Below are 18,856 nucleotides of genomic sequence, written 5' to 3' on the forward strand. Positions count from 1 at the left end.
ACTAAATAAGACACAGACATACATTGTGGAATTGTGTTTTTTAAAAAAATATATACAAGTTCAGTTGTTCTCAAGTTAAATCTTTATTTAGTGCCTTCAGTCCAAAGGGCTGCTTATGAAATCATTACAATACAGTCCTGATCCCATTGCAAATTAAAAACAGGCATTTCATTCACTCTTAAAAAGATCAGTAAGCCCCCCCCCCCCCCAAAAAAAAAAGTATCTGACAACAATGCATTCTTTACAAAAAGGGGGGGGGGGGGTGATGGACAGTTGCCCTTCAGAGGTCAGTAACGATATCATTGCATTCAACAGCTTAATTTGAACATATTTTTAATAGAAATACACCTCTTCAATGGAATAGCCTCTTCGTTGGACAGGGAGTGCAAAGCCACTTACCCTGCTGATAAGATTACACACCTGAAGGTTTGGTACAACGTGTTGTAACTTGGTCAGGCTAACCCTGTGCCTGTTAACAGTCAATCTCCACTGCTGTAACCATTTCATTATCAAGACAGCAAGCAACCCACCAATGAGACCTGAACAAGGAGTTTCTTAATTACATTTCAAAAGAAAGGCAAACAAACTCTTCTGAGATCACCACCACCTCTGTGTTTCATTTATTTTACACGTCCTACAGGCCTTTATCAGTGGAAGGGGGAAAAAACAACAACAACATACAAAACTATATACCAAGCCTTGAAATACTTCACATTATTCTTTTTAAACTGGCAGTCTAAAGCAATATTTTAAAGTGGTGTTACCATGGTAATACAACCTGTCTGGTATTCCAAGCTACTTTAGCCGAGCCAATTTCTTATCTCAATAAGAATACAATTGCTAGTTGACTAGCTGTAGGATGTAGAAGTTACATGACATATATTAAACAATAAATACCCTTTCCCCATCCACATTACACACTGATTTCAGTTAATTAAGTAAAGATAATGGTGTGTTTACAATAAACAAGGGGGAGGGGGGGGGGGGATTCATGAAATAAAAGAAAATCATTATTTTTATTTAAAAAAAAAATGTTGAGATCCATCCAAATCACATTGCTGGGTGCCATAACCTGTGTGATGATTAAGAATTTTTTTTTCTGTGGCGTGCAAGTGTGATTCCACTGCTGCTCATTCCTAGTTGATGAGCGGGCTGCTGGGTCCTCAGGTACAGGCTGAGCAGCTTCAGTTTCTTCTCTTAAATTAGTGGCTGGCCCCCAGGGAAAACCAACGGTCCAGTTTTTTTTGTTTTGTTTCAGCTGGGTCCTAAATAAAACCTCTCTCTGCATTTCTTTCAAACCTAAATCAAAACACACACTAAATCTATATAGGACATATTTAGGAACCTCACAATAACTTTGTATTGTTCATTGGAAATCCATGCAGATTCAAAATAACCCTGATTATATCAACTGTAAAAAAGGGTAACTGATGCTTATGGGTGGTCTTTGTATCTATATTTGTATCTTGACATTGAAACACATATTTACAGCGATTAGAGGAGGACCTTCTATAGGAGGGGTTTTTAAAAGCAGGTTGGACCAGCTGAAATGGAAAACGATCTGGACCATCAGTAGCCCTGGGAAGCGGCCAGTGTAAAGTAATGGGAGGGTGGTGCTCCGCTGGGTGGAGGTCTGGCTCCAGCTCTCTCTTACCGCCAGGCACGGTTCAGCAGCTTGACCTGAGCCAGCCTCTTGCTGATCATGGTGGCAAAGACCAGTCCGAAGAGGACACTGCTGATCAGCATGTAGTCATAGTCGTCGTTCAGCACGTCGAACTGCTTGGAGGGGTACACCCGCGTCTGATAGATATCCAGGCCGTACGCCACCACCTGCGAGCACACAGACAGGGGTTAGGACTAGAGGCTGCTGAATGAGCATGCTGCTGGGTACACAGGGACAGAAAGGGCTCTCTTTATACTGTGGAGAAGATTACAATGAGGTGCGGTCCTGGCTCCCACGTGCCCAACAATGCCATTCCACTAGCACTAGTATTCCTGTGCTTAGGTGCAACACAAATAATTACGATCTTATTTATTTTAACCATGCTGTCATATTTAATTCAATACTGACATAATACAAAAAATTAAAAGGTCTTATTGTGATGCCAAGTCTATCCACCAGATCATAACTCTGAGAAATAACTGACAGCTTGCACGGAAGTGCTGGACATCAGTCAGATGTGGGTACTTACAAGACATGTGGACTCCAGACCAGAGGGGGCAGTGTAGATCCCCTTTGCTCGGGAAACAGTCTGGTTGTAGTTAATGAACCACTCGGAACGAATTGGTATTTCTGGGGCATACGGAATCAGATTCTCCTCCCTGAAAAACAAAGCCTTTTTCAGTCCCTAATTAACAGTAGAGCATCCCGTCTGGGTAAAGTCACATACCGAGAGTCAAAGGATGCCCAGGGCGGAGTCTTCATGCATGCTACAACCCCTATTACAATATCGCTATACTGTGTATTCCTCCCTTTCAAGACAGAAGTGGACAGTGCTCTAAATTATTCCTTCACAAAATTTGTCCCAAACCGTTATTGAAAACAGACGTGTATTAAATACATTTTAAACGCTCCCCTGGCACTGAGACACTGTATATCCAGACCAGGGCACCCGGTCAGACTCACCGGCTCTGCTCTGAAGGCACCTCTGGCCGCCTGGGATCCAGAAACATCTTGGGCAAGGAGAGTATGGCCCCGGACGGCAATCCCACTGTGTGTCGGGAGGCAAGGAAACGCTTTCACTGACACAAAACAAGGCAGGCGTGATCAAAGTGTGCTTGATCAGCATCGCCTTAGCTAAACTGAGCAACGAAGGGACAGGTGATTTATTAAACAAGGAAAGAGAGAGGGTGCGGGGTGTGTGTGTGAAGAACGTATCCCAGCATGTTCTTTTTAAACACAGAAGATAATAAATGGGATACGTAGTTTATTTTAAACAAGCAGCCATTCCCTGTTTAACTGAGACAGGGCGCTCGGTACTGAACTCACCCAGCAGGTGCCTGCTGGTGATGCCCTTCTCCGTGATGGTTGCCTCCAGCTGGCTGATGGTGGAGGGGAAGATGTAAGACTGCTGCAGGACCTGAGGGGTCAGGGGCCGGTCCAGAGAGCTGAAGGCCGTGCTGTTGTACTGCTCCGTCCCCTCATACAGCTCCAGCACAGAGAACTCGTTCCGGCGGGACTTGGTGTTCCAGTACTGATACTGGGAGACCGAGAGAGAAAGGACAAGACGACTGGTTTAACAGATTACTACCACATCATCATCATCATCCCTCTCCTGGTATTCACAGAACAGATATTCCAATGTTACAGGGAAGAACTGAAATGAGGCTCCCATTGCACTGCAGTCTGATCCATTATTGGTTTTATGTGTTTAATAAGACACACCTTACCTAACGTGGCTAATCAGCTCATAGTAAAACCTGGACTAGGTGAAACTGCTATGCATTAGGAGTCTTATTTCCATCCCTGTAGAATATTACACAAAGAAAGCTACCATCTTAAAAATGCAAAACACATTTACATTTCTGCTCTAAACACCATTATAAAAAAAAACACACAACTTACTTCTTGTACAATACGGGAGCATCATAGAATGGATTTGCTTTAGACACACAAGTAAGCAGACCACATGCAAATAAACCCTAACCCTCCCATTCCTCAGGACTGCCAGGGTCGTTCCTGCAGCCTACACACATGTGCGCACACACACACAGAAAAGGGATGTGTTTGAGGGCGAGCGAGAGGGAGCTGGTGAACGCACCACGACCCAGTTCTCAGAGTGGACGAAGTAGACGGGCCCGCGTGCCTTCCTCTGCACCGCCTCGTGGATGATGCGCCCGGTCACCCCGTCGATCAGGTACATCCCCACGAAGCTGCGCTCTGGGTGCAAGTCACTGCTCTCCGTCACCACCGCCAGCAGGTTTGGGTTCAGGTACTGCAAATTCAGATGTGATTATTCAACCAGGAGAGAACCCTTGAGACACACATCTCATTTCAACACACACACAGGAACTGTAAACATACGCGCTGGATACAGTGGGGCCACATGGATAAAGAAGGGCGACCCTGACTGCAATAGAAGACATAACGGACGTGTTTGTGGAAACAGTATCCAGAGTTGCGGGCTATTCTACTACGGCCCATAAAAGTCGATTTGTGAACTTAAAATCAGCTGGTTTTCACAGAACCCCCATGATCACTAATCTTGAACTAGCTGACTGTATACCTATAATCGTAAAATACAATTACAAATGACATTTAAAATGACTAACGTTTTGACTGTAAGTCTTTCTCAGATTGAAAACATGGAGAAAGACTTATTGGTCAAAACCTGTGTGACTGAACGTTTCTTTTAGTAAGTTAGTCCAATATTGGAGCCGATTGGGTTCTGTGAAACCAGCAATAAGACATTAAGAGACACTCTGGGCTGGAGCTGTTCTGGTATGAATGAATGGGACATGTACCTTATAGAGCACGCTGCGGTCCCCCATCACACGCCCCTGGGAATGGACGTGCTCATTGGCTCTCTTCCCTTTCACCGCTACGATCCTCTGCACCTCTGTGGGAATGACCACCTCCCAGATCAGCTCTGTCGTCAGGTCCTGGAAGGGGAGGCATACAGGGAGCCTAGTTAGGTGCTCAAGTTAAAACATCCAAGCAAAAGAGGAAATTCTACAGTTACAGGTGTCAGTATTGTGCTCTCCCCAGCCTAGCAACCTACCCGGCAGAGCCGGAAGCCAGACAGCTTCCCCTGGTCTGAGTCCACCAGGTAGAAGAAGACCGAGGAGGCCATCTCCTGGAGCTGCTGCAAGACGCGCTTGGTGGACGGGAACGCCGTGACCTGCAGAGAAAGGAAGTGTGGGTGAGTTGCAAGCACGGTAGGTTCCTTCAAAGTCTTTGTAAGCCAGCTGGAAAGGAGTGTGGGAGGAGTCTTGGGGGTGTGGGAGGGGTCTCTGACCTTGTACTCGTTGTCGATGAGCAGCAGCACCTTGGCGTAGTCCTGGTCCATGAGGGGCAGCAACAGGGACTGCAGGATGGGCCGGCCCAGGCTGGGTGGGGTGATGTGGCTCCTCTTCCCAAAAATAGGGTTGAAGACATGGAGAGTGATCAAGCCGGTGTCCTGCAAGCACAGGGCATATACAATAAAGACTGACTGCTTGATTGAATTGGCGTTACACTCTCCACCCATCCTGCCTGCTTTGTAAGGGACACTCCCCAGGTGAGATGGGCCGCGCACGGCACAGGAATGTGCTTTGGTACCTTGTCCTTGATAATCAGGGTGCACTGAGGGGGGTGAGGGAAGTGGGCGGTCGTTCTCTGCACCACCAGCTTGAAGGAGGAGCCAGGCTGCACCTTCTGCAGGAAGTGTTTCCAGAGGATAGTGCCAAAGCTGCTCTCAATACCAAAGAGCTGCAGGAGGGAGGAAATGAGACAATTTCAGTACAAACTGTGTAATTGAACACAATAGCATTGGAATTGGAATTGCAATTTCTGCTGTCACTGCTATTTCAATTAGAATTGGCCCCTGGTTTCTAGATGAATGAATAGATGCTATTCTCTCCTGTTGAGAGCCAGCTTGCTCACCTTCCCCGAGGCCGTCACCATGACCATCATCTTCTGCAGGTTAAACTCGTCCCGGGCCAGAGTCTCGATGGTGACCTCGTTCTTCACCAGGCTGCGCGGCTGGCGGGCATCACAGAACATCTTCCACAGGTGCGCCATCCAGGACTGCAGCACGATGAGCTGGGAGGAGAGACGCTTCAGCACCATCCCCAGCAAGCCATCTGCAGGGAACCACAAGCAGCCCAGATCAGCATGGGAGCGGAGACAGGGTTCAGAGGAACAGGGCGTAAGGCATACGACATGGGACCGGGCTACACTGCAAACAAGAGGTGGATTCTGATTCCCAGGATAAATGTCTAAGTGAAGAAAATACATTATACAATTAAATTACCTGAACAAACATTTACTAAATATATATAATTTATTAAGACCCCTACTATAAACAGATTCAAGAATACATCTTCAAAAGCAGGGTGTTGTATCCTTGAATTTCGGCTGTCTTCAGTGCAAACTTAAATGAAAAAAAAAAAGTTTTACCTTGAATGGCTGGATCCACGTGCAGCGTTAAGAAGCAGTAAAATCAATCAGTAAACAGACCAAAGACACAACAGGCGAGGCAAAACCTCAGCAAGATGATCAGACAGATCTAAAGTCCGATTTTAAAGTGAAAGCCACGGCACGCAAAGTGAAACGGGTTTCACTCGTCATGCAAGAGATAAACCAGCTACAAGAGAGCGAAGGATACAGCAACTGCGCAGCTGAAGTGCTGTGAACCGTTTACTAGCTGTCACCCGCCACCCCACTCCTTTCCTCCAGAACCACACTGACGCAAACCTAGAGCAAGTCCTTTACCTGCTTTCTTCCCAAACTCTCCCTCCAGTTCAGCCTGTGTCCCGGTGAGAGGCAGATCCACCATCTCCATGGTAACCACCTCAGCCAGAGCCTCTTCCCGGATCCACAGGACCCTCCCTGGAAACACAATGCAACACTTCACCTGCTGAACAGCTTCCTTCAAAACACAAAGTGACACACACTGTATTCCAGCTAAAGATACTAAAGCAAACTGAAAATAAACGAAGAGAACTGAGGAACGGGCACAAAGCAGACAAATAAGGAATACCTCCTCCTCCACCTCGCTGTGTCTTTCAGACTAGCGGGCTTGAGGAATCATCATCACTGCTCAGAACTTGGACTGCAGTGCCGAGCTTTTGAAAGCCCCCCACAGCGCAGCGTTGCTCTGTCAGTGTGCCAGGGCTTCCCTACCTGGCTGCTGTACGAAGATCAGAGCATGGTCCTCAGTCTGTACCAACACCCTGTACCCAACCGAATCATCTTTCTTCAGGAACGCATGAACACAGAGCTGGGATGAAGAGAATATGCAAGGTCAGAAACATCTAAACACTAGGTCTGTTGAAGATAGTTTTTGAACAGACACACACACACACACACACACACACCGACCGTACCAACCTTGTTGTAAACCTTGTGATAATGAAGAGAACGTCAACCACCATACTAAAGGGTTAGTGCCAGTTCTGACTCACCCTCTCAGGTTTCCCACCACTGGGGTCATGGTTAAAGGTGGTGGTCGTCTCCAGCAGTCTCCGCCCTGAATCTGCTGAGAACAGGTTGATGCTGTAGGCCTGTTGAGCAAAACCAAGCACACAGAGTACTGATTTACTGCAGGTGTTACTGCAAGACAGACACTGTGCAGGGAAAGCAGAGAAGCGTATCAGCGTGCATTGCACAGTTAATAGCAATCCAGGACATGAGAACAAAACAACAATCACTGGACAGGGAGACTGGTGCAAAGTGGCAAGGTTACACGTGGTTTCATTTTCCTTTCTTTAACAGGAAACCGCGCAACTCAATGCACCGCTGTGAGACTTACCGTTTCATTTTTAGGCGACATGACGACCGCCACCGTTTTCTCTCCAGTTGTAGCAAAAGATACCAGAAGAGCCTGCGAGAAAGACCGATGGGGTTACACACAGGTCTACAGGTACCCTTAAATTGCTTTTTTTTAATTTTTTAAACCCCAGCTTTCCATCTCTACATTCCTGAGTGCCTTTTCATTAGGACGTGTAGCTGAGTTTTATCCTGCATGTGGTGAGAGGCCCTGCTCTCTGGTTTACCTGCTGGAAGTCCCGCAGAGGGGCGATGGCGTCATCCCCCAGCTGCAGCAGGATGTGGTGATCAGGGCCGAGCTGCAGGAAGAACTCCGCATTGGGGTGCTGAGCCGGGCTGGGTTGGGTGGCCAAGACGTGAGGCTGGAAACCATCGGACAACTCCACATCTAGAGACTGCAAAAAACAACACCTTGTGAGCCACACCGATTGCAAGCAATTACAATGTAGTTTGAATGATCTCGCCAAAGGATTACAATCAAAACCATTCAATACGTTCTACTTAATTCTTATCAAATTTATTGAATTTATTGAATTTGTGCATTAGTCTGCGTGGTTCAAAATCTCAAACAAAGGCCAGCTGAACTCTAATTAGACTTCAACAGTGGAGTCAAATACTGTAGTCAAATCTGACACCTTTACCAGTGTAAATGCCTGCAGTAGCCAAAATGCTTGTCTGCATGACTTCCGAGTGTCTTGCTGTTCTATGGATTGGAGTTGGGGGGTGAGTAGAGGGCTGTTACCTGCAGTAGCACCTGTCTCATCTCCTGCTCGTGCTCCTCCTCCAGCTTCAGGGTGTACAGGGAGCGGCTGGCTGGGTCAGCACACACCAGCACCCCATCCCTGACCACAGCACAGCCCGGCTTAAGACTCTCCAGCCAGAGGGCTTCCACAGACACCTGCACAGGGGCATCCGATACAATAACAGCACACTGAGTCACACACACACACACACACACACACACACAATACACCATCATCCTAGATAGACCACTGCACAACATACCACACCACCCAGCATAATACAACTGGATTGCCAGCAGCGTGATTTCTTGTCCATCCAAGCTGAAGCACATCACAGGGATGGAAGACTCCCATTGCATAGCAGTTTGATCCAATCCTGGTTTTCACAAGACACCCCTGAGCTTGCTACCTATACACTGTGGCTAATGAAGTCTTATTTCCATCCCTGCATCATTGTGAGGTTCTTACCTGCTTCATGATCTTTCCATCCTCCAGATTGTAGGTTGTAATAGTGAGGTGTGAGTGTGGGACCACTCCCAGCACAGAGACCAACCCACTCCCTCCCGAGTAAACCACCTCATACTGAACCGTCTCGCTGCCAGAAAGACACACACTTCTCCATCAGACAGGCTTGCGTCGATTCAGCTTTTAAAAACACATTGGATGTGGCTAACAGAACAAGTTTCAATAAGATAGTTGGAAATGGGAAACTGGCACTTCACATATTAGACACAAACAAGTTAGTAACAAAAATAGAGATTGTGAAATCTGGTCTTTAGAAGTACTAGAGATACATGGGAATACTGTTCATTAAGCAGCACAACAATAATACACATACTTTTTTTTTTTCCTCTACCTGTCTAGTAAACTCTCCACCCATTTCTGATGCCCGTTGGAGAGGTAATGAAGGGAGATGGCAGTTTTCTTCAGGATAGCTACGTACTTCACTGAATCCTGCACCCCGACAAAACCAGCAGACTGGAAACTGAAAACAACAACAGCTTTTAAAGTGCCTGAGATTAAAACGTTACTCTGAACTCTTCCCTTTGCACCTAACCAAACAATAGCGCCTTGTGAAAAAAAAAAACAGCTAACTAAACAAACATGACACAAGACCCAGGTTTACTGAAAACCATGGGAGCGGCTGCAGCAGTAAATAGGCGATTACACTAAACTGCCCCTACCTGCCTGTGTCCAGCACTGTCTCCCAGTTCAAGCCCCCAATGGTGGTTTCCCAGGATCGAAGCAGACGTCCATTGCCAGACACCGTGATCGCATCTGTGGGAACAAAACAAGGATTGAACCGGCTTTAAATGATTTTAAAACCAAGTCGATTCAGAACGGTCTCTGTTGCACACACCCCTTTATGCAGTCACCAATAAAGGAGTATTCCTTAGGAGATGTCTCAGCTTCATTTTAGTTACCATATCTCTCTGCTTTAGCTCTTCCAACCTAAGCATTTCTGATCTGAATGTGTACAAAACGTGCTGATTCTTCCTTCCAGTAACTAATAAGCTGCCACATCACATAACACAAGCCAACATGAAAAACAATGAAATGATATAAAACACATTATAGTTTCATGATGAGAAGCTTCTCATAATTACCAGGACAAGCCAACAACACGTAACAAAGATCAAAGGCAAAACGAACCTTGCCCATGGACCAGAAAGGTGTCAATGTGCCCTTCAGGTCCTGTCTTGTCCACCTGTCTCCAGACTTAAGAAAAGGAAAGTGGTGTTAACAAAAGAGACCCATTACTAGGGGACCAGCACACTAAAGCACATTTAAAACACCCTGCCTTCACTGAAATACCTTGGTGCGACTGTACACGTTTGCTGTATGTACTGAACTGCAATTTGCATGTCATTTGAGAACATCTCAGGGATGTAAAGGACACCACTGGAGTGCAGAATGAGCCATTCAAGGTTAATTTGACACACAAGTGTTGCCTGCAGCCTATAGCTACTAAACTCAAACTTAAAACGGATCACACATTTCCCTTCCATTCCAGACATGCATGAATTAAGTGTAGGCATCCACATTGCAGGGATGAAAACGAGACTCCAGTTGCATAGCAGTTTCACCCATTCCAGGTTTTACTACATGCTTGATTCGCCCCAGTGTAGAGATAACAAGCTTGGGAGCGTCTTATTAAACTCATAGTAAAACCAGGAATGGATCAAACTGCTGTGCTATGGGAGTCTTATTTTCACCCCTGCATTAAAACTACACACTGCAAGGTATACACACTGCTAAGCCTGTCAGTTCGGGTGGTTCACGAATGCTTCAGCACTGAGAGGATTTATAAAGGGCTGCTGTAACTTACTGATGTCCCCATTCCTGGAATTGAGAGAAGCGATGACGTTCTGTTCTGTGGCCACCAGGAGTTTTTTGGAAGCCTGTGTCTGCGAGTCGAAATATGCAAACTGGACCTTCCCTACATACTGCTGCCTCCTGCAAATGAAAAGAAGGCGGCAGGTTAATATCACTGGTCAGACGGACACTCGCTTTGTATGCAAGGCACACAATAACAACGGAGTACATCTGAGCGGCTGCGATTCGGAGACAGTCTGTGTTAAACATATACGATGCTGTCTGACACAATGTCTTACAGTCAGCGTTTCAGAACGGCAAGCCGGGACAGGGACAGCTATAAAATATACTGTGCTGGTGTCCCTATATCAGTCCTGCCATTCATTCACAACAGCAGAGCAAAGGTCTTTCCGTGAGGCTATTCTCCGTGCCCAGCCTCCAGTCTCATTCCTCAGTCCTTGCTAGAATTACTCACCAGTCGAATTTGCCCGCCTGATCCTCAAAGACAGCCGCGGACAGGCAAACCAACCCGAAGAGAAAGACTAACCAATTCACCATGGCAGCCATGACTGCGAGCAGACCTCCACTAGCCCACAATCCACCGGTGCATAACGCTGAAGGACGACAGCGAAATGAATAGGACCGCGAACGCGCCAGTACAGAATTACTCTAAACGCACCTATAAATATTACAAAATGTGCATTTTAGCTTTTCAATATAGGGCAAATATTACACATTAGCGACCGTTTTATTTCTTTATTTCTTTACGTATTTATCGCTAGGCAGTGTGCTGGTCTGCTCTGGTTCGGGGTCCTGTGAAAGGCAGAAGCACAACGTGATAGCCATGCCGAAATCAAAGAGGGACAAGAAAAGTGAGTTTGAAATGATTGTTTTTGTTAAAAAGCGTTGTTTTATTGTGGAATTGGAGACTTGCCTTGTCAGATGATTTGTCCAGTGTATGTGGCACAGTCCTGTAGATAAACACGGTGCAACACGTTGCTTGAGACGGGTTAGTTTGTCACGCGTTACGCGTGTGCTGCTGCAGCCAGGTCCACTAAACTCATTTCAGAATAATTACTGTAAGTTATTTTACCAAGATTGCAGAACCACACTTCTGTGCCTTTATTGTACCAACCAGGCACACAGAAACTGGAGCCGGTCAGTACGCTCTGTGATGCGGTGTGATGCTTGATGATCTAGTGGGGAGTAAATGGATTGTACAGATCGCAAGACAAAATACTTGTAAATAAATACTAATAAAAAAGATAATAAAACAATGTTGTTTTTGATGTTGCAGTAGGTAGTAAACTAGCATCGTCGTGTAGCTTTTTAAAACGCATCCACAGAGAAATGTTTGCGGTAATCGATGTTATTTGTGTGTTTTTTTCATTTCAGTCACTTTAACTAAAACGACCAAGAAAGGGTTAGAATCCAAACAGAATTTAATTGAAGAGGTTGGTATCATTTTTTATTAAGTTTACAAATGATACTGCATCTAACAGCATGTGACCGCTTGTGTGTTTGTTTGGTTGGCGCATCTCCCTGATCTGCTATCGCTGACTTTCTTTCCAGCTACGGAAATGTGTGGACACGTACAGACACATCTTCATCTTCTCTGTTGCGAACATGAGGAATAACAGGTTAAAAGACATTCGGACTGCATGGAAACACAGCAGGTGAGGCCGGGTGTTGGACTGAACCGTCAGGGGCCGGCTTTCAAAACCTTTAATCTGGATAACAGTGATCTGGCTTTTGTGATCGAGATTGATCGGGAGAGTTTCGATCAGTCTCTTTCAGCAAATGTCAGTGCTGGATAACTATTATTCGTTTTACAAATAATTATGATTAAATAAAATAATCTCAATCACAAAATGTAGGATTACAAAATCTGCATCGCTGTTATCCAGATTATGTTTTGAAAAACCGGCCCTGGAATATCATTGCTGTGTTATTATATCAGTGTGGCTCAAAGGCAGCTGACCAGTTCACAGGGAAAGAAGTTCCCTCTGGTCCAGCCTTGTCAGGTAGCCATGGGAAAACAGCGCGGCATGGAACACTGTGTCTGTGCCTCATGGTCAAGCTGCTACCAACAGAGCTTCATTGGTGTACGGAATTGGTCATCAGATCTGAGCCCCTGACACCAGAGCTGATGTATTCCAGGACACAGCAACACTGATGGGTTTGTAGGGAAAGAGACGTCATTATAGTCTCCTAATCTGTTCTGTCAGTCTCTGCTTCTCTGCAGTGCATTCAAGCTGTATTTTCATGCAGTAATATTAGAGGCCCCTGTGTCTTTATCCCTGTGGTAACTCCTGCCGGCTCCTACGCTTTGCTCTCTTGTTAGGTTCTTCTTTGGGAAAAACAAAGTCATGATGATTGCCTTGGGAAAGGGCCATGCAGACGAGTACAAGGACAATCTACACAAGGTATTTGCTGCTAACCCAGTTTGTGTGCTGCCTCTTCAACCTGGGTGCCAGCATTACAGTTCTTGTCAGAATTAAAGAATTTGATGAGGTTTAACTGCAATGGGTTTTCTTCTCCCTTTGTTTTTTTGTTAGGTCAGCAAGTACCTAAAAGGTGAAGTTGGTCTGCTGTTCACCAACAAAACAAAAGAGGAAGTCCAGGAGTAAGTATGGGTTGACCAGGAGGACTTATGCATTGTGCAAGACTGAATCTGCATCTTAACCAGGCTAACACGACACACAGTGGCAGAGCCAGATACGAGCACTAAAATAGTTTACAAAACATCTCTTGATGGTGCATGGCAGCCTCTTTTAAGATATTTTGTTAGTCCTTAAAAGTATGTAAAAAAAGTAAAAAGTAAAGCACTGTTTAATTGAAAGAGATTGAGATCTGCCCCTCTCTCAATACTGGGCTGAGGAGCATCCTGCATGTGTTCAGATCAGCACGTCTTTTTGTATCTGCGTGCCATGTGCAGAGTGCAGAGGGATGCTGTGTGTTCACCTGGTTTTAAAAGGGTGCCTCTCACCCCCCTTGCTGCAGGCATTTCAGCCAGTTTAAGGAGATGGACTTCGCCCGGTCCGGGAACAAGGCCAGCCTGGCAGTGACTCTGGATGAAGGGCCCTTAGAGCAGTTTCCTCACTCCATGGAGCCACAGCTCAGGCAGCTGGGACTGCCCACGGCGCTGAAGAAAGGTAACAGAACTGGAACAGAGACAGCCACTGTTTATCTGCCACTGTACTGCTGCAGTGGAGTTTAACATTGGTGGTGTTAAATACCTTAAACAACAAACCTGAATCGTGAATCCCTCTGTAAGCAGTGCGTGAGTTTAAAGCTTTGTGACTAGAGCCCTCTAATTCAGAAAGCCTTGTGTTTTTCTTTGGAGAGTGCTGGTGCTTACTCTGTGCTTTGATTCGCTCTGCCTGCAGGGGTGGTGACGCTGTTGTCGGATCATGTGGTGTGTAAGGAAGGGGATGTCCTGACCCCTGAACAGGCTCGGATTCTGGTGAGTTCATATATTTTATACCACTTGGCTCTTATTTGTTAATAGTTTACAATATGACCTAAATAGGTGTCAGTAATACTTTTAATTTGTAGATGCTTTATTTCATTGATTGATTTTGAGAAAGGCTTCTAGTCGAAACGTTTGCAACTGAATTTAAGTTTCTTTTAGTATTTCTAAATCCAGAACAGTTTAATAGTTCAAGATAATAATACAGTCACTATTAACACTTTTTTGACTGGAATCATTTGACACAGTAGTGCAGAATTGATCTGCTGCAACAGCTGCCCAGTTTGCCGTCCTCCAGTGTTTGTTCTGTTGCTGTCCCCCATCTTACAGAAACTCTTTGGGATCAAGATGGCTGAGTTCAAGGTGCTGGTTAGCTGCATGTGGATCGCGGAGTCTGGGGAGTTTGAGAAGATGAGCGAGGAGGGAGTGGAGGAGGAGGAGGAGGAGGAAATGGATGACGCAGAGGAGGAAGACGATGAATAAGATGCAATAAAGACTGTATTTAAAACACCCAACGCGTGCCACCTGGGCTGCAAAATACTTGGTTGTCAGTGCTCTCTGAAAACCATTCTGATTTTTTTATGTAAGAAGATAAAGTCCCCTTCTGTTGGACTGATTGCATTGCTCATGAGCACCGTGTCCTGCAGACTGGTCCGTCACACTGTGTCTGAGTGTAGTTTCAGTACACGGCACAGTTGTTTTTATAGTTCACCGTTACTGATCCTGATCTGAGGTTATCTGGAGCAGCTGAATTTAACGACTGCCAGCCTTGTTTGTTTTCTTTCTGTAATTATTATTATTTTTTTTTTTTTTTACACTTTTGAGTTTGCAGTTGCAGCTTGTGCGAATGATGGCTGCAGAACTGGAAATCTGTCTTTAGGTTAATAATAAGAGAATCTCTTTCAGATCTCAAGTTATGTCGGGGACACAAACCAGAACAACAGTGCCGCGTTACACCCACGTTACCCGGAACTCACTATGAACGTGATTCATATTTATATAATACATGATCTTTAGCAACACGATTAATGAAAGGATTGCTACTGCTCAGGGTAAAGTTTGGATACACTAACAGGTAACAGATTTACTGTCGAGTAAGCCAGAGTGTGGATGGGTTCTCCGCTAGTTAATCTACAGGCAGGGCTGGAGAGTCTTCACCCACACTGGAATGGACTGCAGCCCACAGGACTTTGTAAAACTGAAACAAATGGAAATGTTTGTTGTGGGTATACTTATTGTATAATGGTTCTAGTTTCACAGGCTCCTGTTTAGCGTTAATATGGAACCACGTGATATAGGTATTTCAAGGTAATCAGGTTTTGTGAAAGTGGATGTAAATGTACAGTACAGGGAGTGTTTGCAACATATTTCTCTTTTCACAAGCTGTGAGAAAGCAACTCGAACCAGTTATCAGTTCGCCAATTAAAACAGCACCAATAAACTCAATGAGAACCTTTTAAATGTTTTTATTTGAAATACATTTTCAGGATTTTCTGCTGTACTTTATTCTCTCAACAATTATTTTGGGGTCATGGAAAATGTGTTGTGTAATCTTTTTATATAAGTTTTTGGAGCATTAAGAATGTGTGTGTGTGTATATACACACACACCTGACAGGAGAATTAGTAGCCTCATTGAGGACAAACCAAAACATGTTAGCGACAATATTTAAATCAAGTAATACCTGTCATAAGCTGTAAAGAATTTTTTTTTTTAAAAGTTAGCTATTGCCTTTACGGACGCGAGTCCTGAAAGCAGTAAATAAAACAAACCCAACCCCAATAAATCTTACTTAAATGAAACACAATATTGTCTTGTCAAGCCCAGATTAGCCCTAATCGTGGACTAGCGTTAGCGTAGGTACTGTAAACTAGCCCAAGCCCAGGGTCTCTGAAAGCGTGACACGTGTAATTGTTGTAAAGTTACAGAATTTCTACATCGATGCGCTTGGGAAGACAAACTCCTACCCTGTATACGAAGTTCCCGTTAGCGGTGTGACCTGTTCTGGTGTAGCGGAAGTAGTTGGGGCGTTCGTGTGCCACCAGGTCCCAGGCCTGCCCGAAGGCCTCCACCACGCTGGGCAACAGCGGCTCCTCCTCCATGGCGGCCAGGTTCTGCTTCAGCTGCTCCATGGTAGACATGCCCAGGATCACGCCGTCGCCACGCTCGCCCTGTCCGAAGAGAGGCAGGCGCAGTTACACGACCGCCACGCTCTCCAGGGATCGAGGACACCCTGACTGGAGAGCGTTCTGCCTGGCTTCATTTACAGCGTGTGTGATTAGACACAGCATCGTATTCAAATTCCATTAATACCTCTCTCTGATACTGGCAGGCAGACGCAGTGCAATGGTAAGAGGGTACTCCTTTCCAGTAAGAACTGGAAGAGACACTAGGCTTTCCTGACGCTGGGGGGGTTAATGTTAGGAGCTTACCTGAAGTTGGGAGTGATGGTACAGGCAGCGCAGGGCTGCCGAGGTCATTGTGGGCTTGCTGGAACCATACGCTGCCTGCAAAGCATTCTTCACGAGATCTATTGCCTGGAAATGGTGCTTCTTCCAGTACCTATAGCAATTGAAGAGTTTAATGCTTACTTTGCAGCTCTGTGTATACTACTAGGGTATCTTAGCTTTCCTGCTCTCTCCCCATCCACCTCTGTTCACATGACACACCCAGAGGAGGAATCAAATCCAATAATGAAAACCAGCTTGTATCTTAAAGCACCCTGCGCTAGGCAGGTGGCAGAGACATTACCTCGCCTTGTACGCTTTTGCCCAGTCGTTTCCAAAAAACCTGCCAGACGGCTGCGAGTTGTCCTTGTCTTCAAATTTGTATTTCCCCGTAAGTAACCCACCTATAAGAAGAGAAAATACAATTAAGGTTGCAATGACTTTTTAACCCTCTGCATTCCCTCGGTCTACTGAAATAGTTGTTTTGGGGATCTTTCATTCTAACTCGTACTGTTCTGTTGTTTCATGATGCCGGGACCTAGAATGCATTCAGTGTATCTTTAATAAGGACTATCCCAGTGTAAGTGAATACAGGTACTGAGGTAGACATGGCTCATACTAGAGTATTAAACTGCAGCTCTAAAACAAAATTCAATGCATTCTCCAGCTTGCTTAAAAACCTTCCAGTGCCTTTCAGAAGGTTGCTGAGGGTGTACTTCTAAACATATGCTTTCTTGAAGCTGGTCCACTGTTTGTTGCTGGTACTGTTAACAGCGTGGGTGGTATTTCTGGAAGTGACGTCTCATAGCAGCGTACCGGCCAGAGGGTTATAGGAGTAGAACCTCATTCCGCAATACCTCAGACAAGGCAGCAGCTCTGTCTCAACCTGACAAGTGGTGGCATTGTACATTCCCTGGAGGAAGAGGGCAGTGTCAAACAGGCTCTGCTCCAGTGTCACAGAGGTGTCGCCCAGCTCAGGTATACATCCCACAGCGCGTTTGTGTACACCTCCACCTGTCTGCCTGCTGTTCTTTCACATGCACAATCAACAGCCAAGTGATGCAAGTTCATTCTTCCTTGGCGAGTGTGTCTGGGCAAGAGCAGCTGGTTCACGATCGTTAAGTACGGGTGCAAAAAAAGAAAAGGACAAAGTGATGGGAAAGCAGAAAGCTTGAAAACTTGGAGCTGCGTGAGTGAACGACAAATGAATAAACACGGCCAGGAACGTGAGCATCCTGCACACAAATGTGTGCGTCCCCCCAAGCGAAACGATAAAGCTCCTCTCACAAACCACTCACCTGGTAAACGGTGGGCCGAATCCAGCCGTTGTGTTCACAGATGCAAGAGATTTCAACCACTTCCCAGGAGGCATAGTTGGACAGGCCAAGCTCTTTAAACTTGCCCTTTAAAATCAGGAAAACAGCTTGTATTAGAAACAGCTCCCTGTGTGCAGTACTGAGATGAGGAGGGAGTGAGAGGGCGAGCGAGCGCCCCTTGTCCTCATACCTCCCTGTGCAGCTCGTGGCAGGCTCGCAGCGTGTCCTCGACGGGGTTCTCGTGGTCGGGAGCGTGCAGGTAGAAGATATCGGCGGTCTGGATCTGCAGTCTCTTCAGAGAGGTGTCCAGCTGAGAGCGGATGCTCTCTGGCTTCAGCGTCTTGCCGTCCCAGGAATTGGCCTTGGTGGCGATTTTAACTGCAGGTTTGTAACAATGAGACACATGGAAATTGCAGCGCTGGCACCATGTGATCCTGCAGGAAAGTGCTTTTGAGAACATTTGTAGACTGAGCACTACTCAACAGATGCTAGAGATTGAGGGCTGAAAACCTTACTTTCATTGCAAACGGGCAGACGTGCACTGCACAAAAGAGGACAGGTCAACAGCGGGCTGTCATGATAATAAAGGTGTTCGGATAACTGGGGGTTGGATAATGAAAGTTTTACTGTAATTGCAAACTGGGTAAATGATTAACGATACACTACAATAAAAGTGCACCAATAGAATAAAGCAATCAATGCATTCGCTGTTTAACTACATTAACAACGTTTCTGAAAACAAAATCTTTTCATGCTTGACGTTTGCATGAACAACAAGCACATGCACTAACAGTTTATTTTTGAACTTTGCAACTTTGTTTCTTTCTGTACTGCTTTACCTGTCTTGGGTAATCCCATTCCCCCAATGACGGTCTCTGCCTGTCCCTCCACGTACGTGTACGCTGTGTCCACCTCGCTGTGTCCCCGCTCTAAGAAAGCGCGCACCATGGCAGCGCTGGTATCCGCGTCTGCGCGCCCCCCGAAAGCCATGCTTCCCAGCAGAGTCACTGGGAGTTTCGACTGGGTCGACCCGGGAGACGACATGGTGCGCAGGCTGTGAGGTGCGAGTTTGAGTCCGGGTGATAAAAGCC

The 18,856-nt window shown here is 45.8% G+C and overlaps 3 protein-coding genes across 4 annotated transcripts; 1 reads left to right on the forward strand and 2 right to left on the reverse strand.

Moving 5' to 3' along the window:
* Positions 1-1,023: 1,023 nt before the first annotated feature.
* Positions 1,024-11,132, reverse strand: LOC121328564 (ER membrane protein complex subunit 1-like). Of its 2 annotated transcripts, XM_041273316.1 has the most exons (23): positions 11,006-11,132; positions 10,544-10,671; positions 9,868-9,933; positions 9,399-9,492; positions 9,071-9,199; positions 8,683-8,809; positions 8,214-8,369; positions 7,699-7,866; positions 7,455-7,526; positions 7,108-7,206; positions 6,827-6,923; positions 6,416-6,532; positions 6,101-6,109; positions 5,585-5,784; positions 5,261-5,410; positions 4,959-5,120; positions 4,722-4,841; positions 4,465-4,602; positions 3,762-3,935; positions 2,990-3,200; positions 2,627-2,711; positions 2,193-2,322; positions 1,024-1,830 (listed from the first exon to the last, which is right to left on the reverse strand). In XM_041273316.1, exons 1-23 carry the CDS (start codon positions 11,095-11,097, stop codon positions 1,651-1,653), a joined length of 2,904 nt encoding a protein of 967 aa, XP_041129250.1. In that variant the 5' UTR covers positions 11,098-11,132; the 3' UTR covers positions 1,024-1,650. The 2 variants fall into 2 exon arrangements, with proteins under 2 accessions (XP_041129250.1, XP_041129252.1); XM_041273318.1 differs by lacking the exon at positions 6,101-6,109.
* Positions 11,133-11,299: 167 nt separating this feature from the next.
* On the forward strand, positions 11,300-15,459 carry LOC121329308 (mRNA turnover protein 4 homolog). Its single transcript, XM_041274855.1, has 8 exons — positions 11,300-11,402; positions 11,926-11,984; positions 12,103-12,206; positions 12,875-12,956; positions 13,089-13,156; positions 13,534-13,685; positions 13,920-13,996; positions 14,333-15,459. The coding sequence occupies exons 1-8, from the start codon at positions 11,375-11,377 to the stop codon at positions 14,483-14,485; spliced, it is 723 nt and encodes a 240-aa protein (XP_041130789.1). The 5' UTR covers positions 11,300-11,374; the 3' UTR covers positions 14,486-15,459.
* A 69-nt stretch (positions 15,460-15,528) lies between these two features.
* On the reverse strand, positions 15,529-18,856 carry LOC121329309 (aflatoxin B1 aldehyde reductase member 4-like). The gene is made up of 7 exons (XM_041274856.1): positions 18,605-18,856; positions 17,956-18,143; positions 17,748-17,852; positions 17,266-17,362; positions 16,754-16,853; positions 16,435-16,564; positions 15,529-16,173 (listed from the first exon to the last, which is right to left on the reverse strand). The coding sequence occupies exons 1-7, from the start codon at positions 18,807-18,809 to the stop codon at positions 15,925-15,927; spliced, it is 1,074 nt and encodes a 357-aa protein (XP_041130790.1). The 5' UTR covers positions 18,810-18,856; the 3' UTR covers positions 15,529-15,924.

This window comes from Polyodon spathula, chromosome 16 (genome assembly GCF_017654505.1).
Source record: "Polyodon spathula isolate WHYD16114869_AA chromosome 16, ASM1765450v1, whole genome shotgun sequence".
NCBI classification, from domain to species: Eukaryota; Metazoa; Chordata; class Actinopteri; order Acipenseriformes; family Polyodontidae; genus Polyodon; species Polyodon spathula.

What these genes read in the sequence shown, in the direction of transcription:
- LOC121328564 (XM_041273316.1), bottom strand. Translation starts at nt 11,097, where the DNA reads ATGGCTGCCATGGTGAATTGGTTAGTCTTTCTCTTCGGGTTGGTTTGC. An exon ending in TGAGACAGGTGCTACTGCAG is followed by an intron (nt 7,867 to 8,213) that starts GTAACAGCCCTC and finishes TGTTTTTTGCAG; the next exon opens with TCTCTAGATGTGGAGTTGTC. An exon ending in ACTCTGAGAACTGGGTCGTG is followed by an intron (nt 3,201 to 3,761) that starts GTGCGTTCACCA and finishes TCGGTCTCCCAG; the next exon opens with TATCAGTACTGGAACACCAA.
- LOC121329308 (XM_041274855.1), top strand. Translation starts at nt 11,375, where the DNA reads ATGCCGAAATCAAAGAGGGACAAGAAAA. An exon ending in ATCAAAGAGGGACAAGAAAA is followed by an intron (nt 11,403 to 11,925) that starts GTGAGTTTGAAA and finishes TTTTCATTTCAG; the next exon opens with TCACTTTAACTAAAACGACC. An exon ending in CTGAACAGGCTCGGATTCTG is followed by an intron (nt 13,997 to 14,332) that starts GTGAGTTCATAT and finishes CCCATCTTACAG; the next exon opens with AAACTCTTTGGGATCAAGAT.
- LOC121329309 (XM_041274856.1), bottom strand. Translation starts at nt 18,809, where the DNA reads ATGTCGTCTCCCGGGTCGACCCAGTCGAAACTCCCAGTGACTCTGCTG. An exon ending in AATGGGATTACCCAAGACAG is followed by an intron (nt 18,144 to 18,604) that starts GTAAAGCAGTAC and finishes ACAAACCTGCAG; the next exon opens with TTAAAATCGCCACCAAGGCC. An exon ending in CTCCTATAACCCTCTGGCCG is followed by an intron (nt 16,854 to 17,265) that starts GTACGCTGCTAT and finishes CTCTTCTTATAG; the next exon opens with GTGGGTTACTTACGGGGAAA.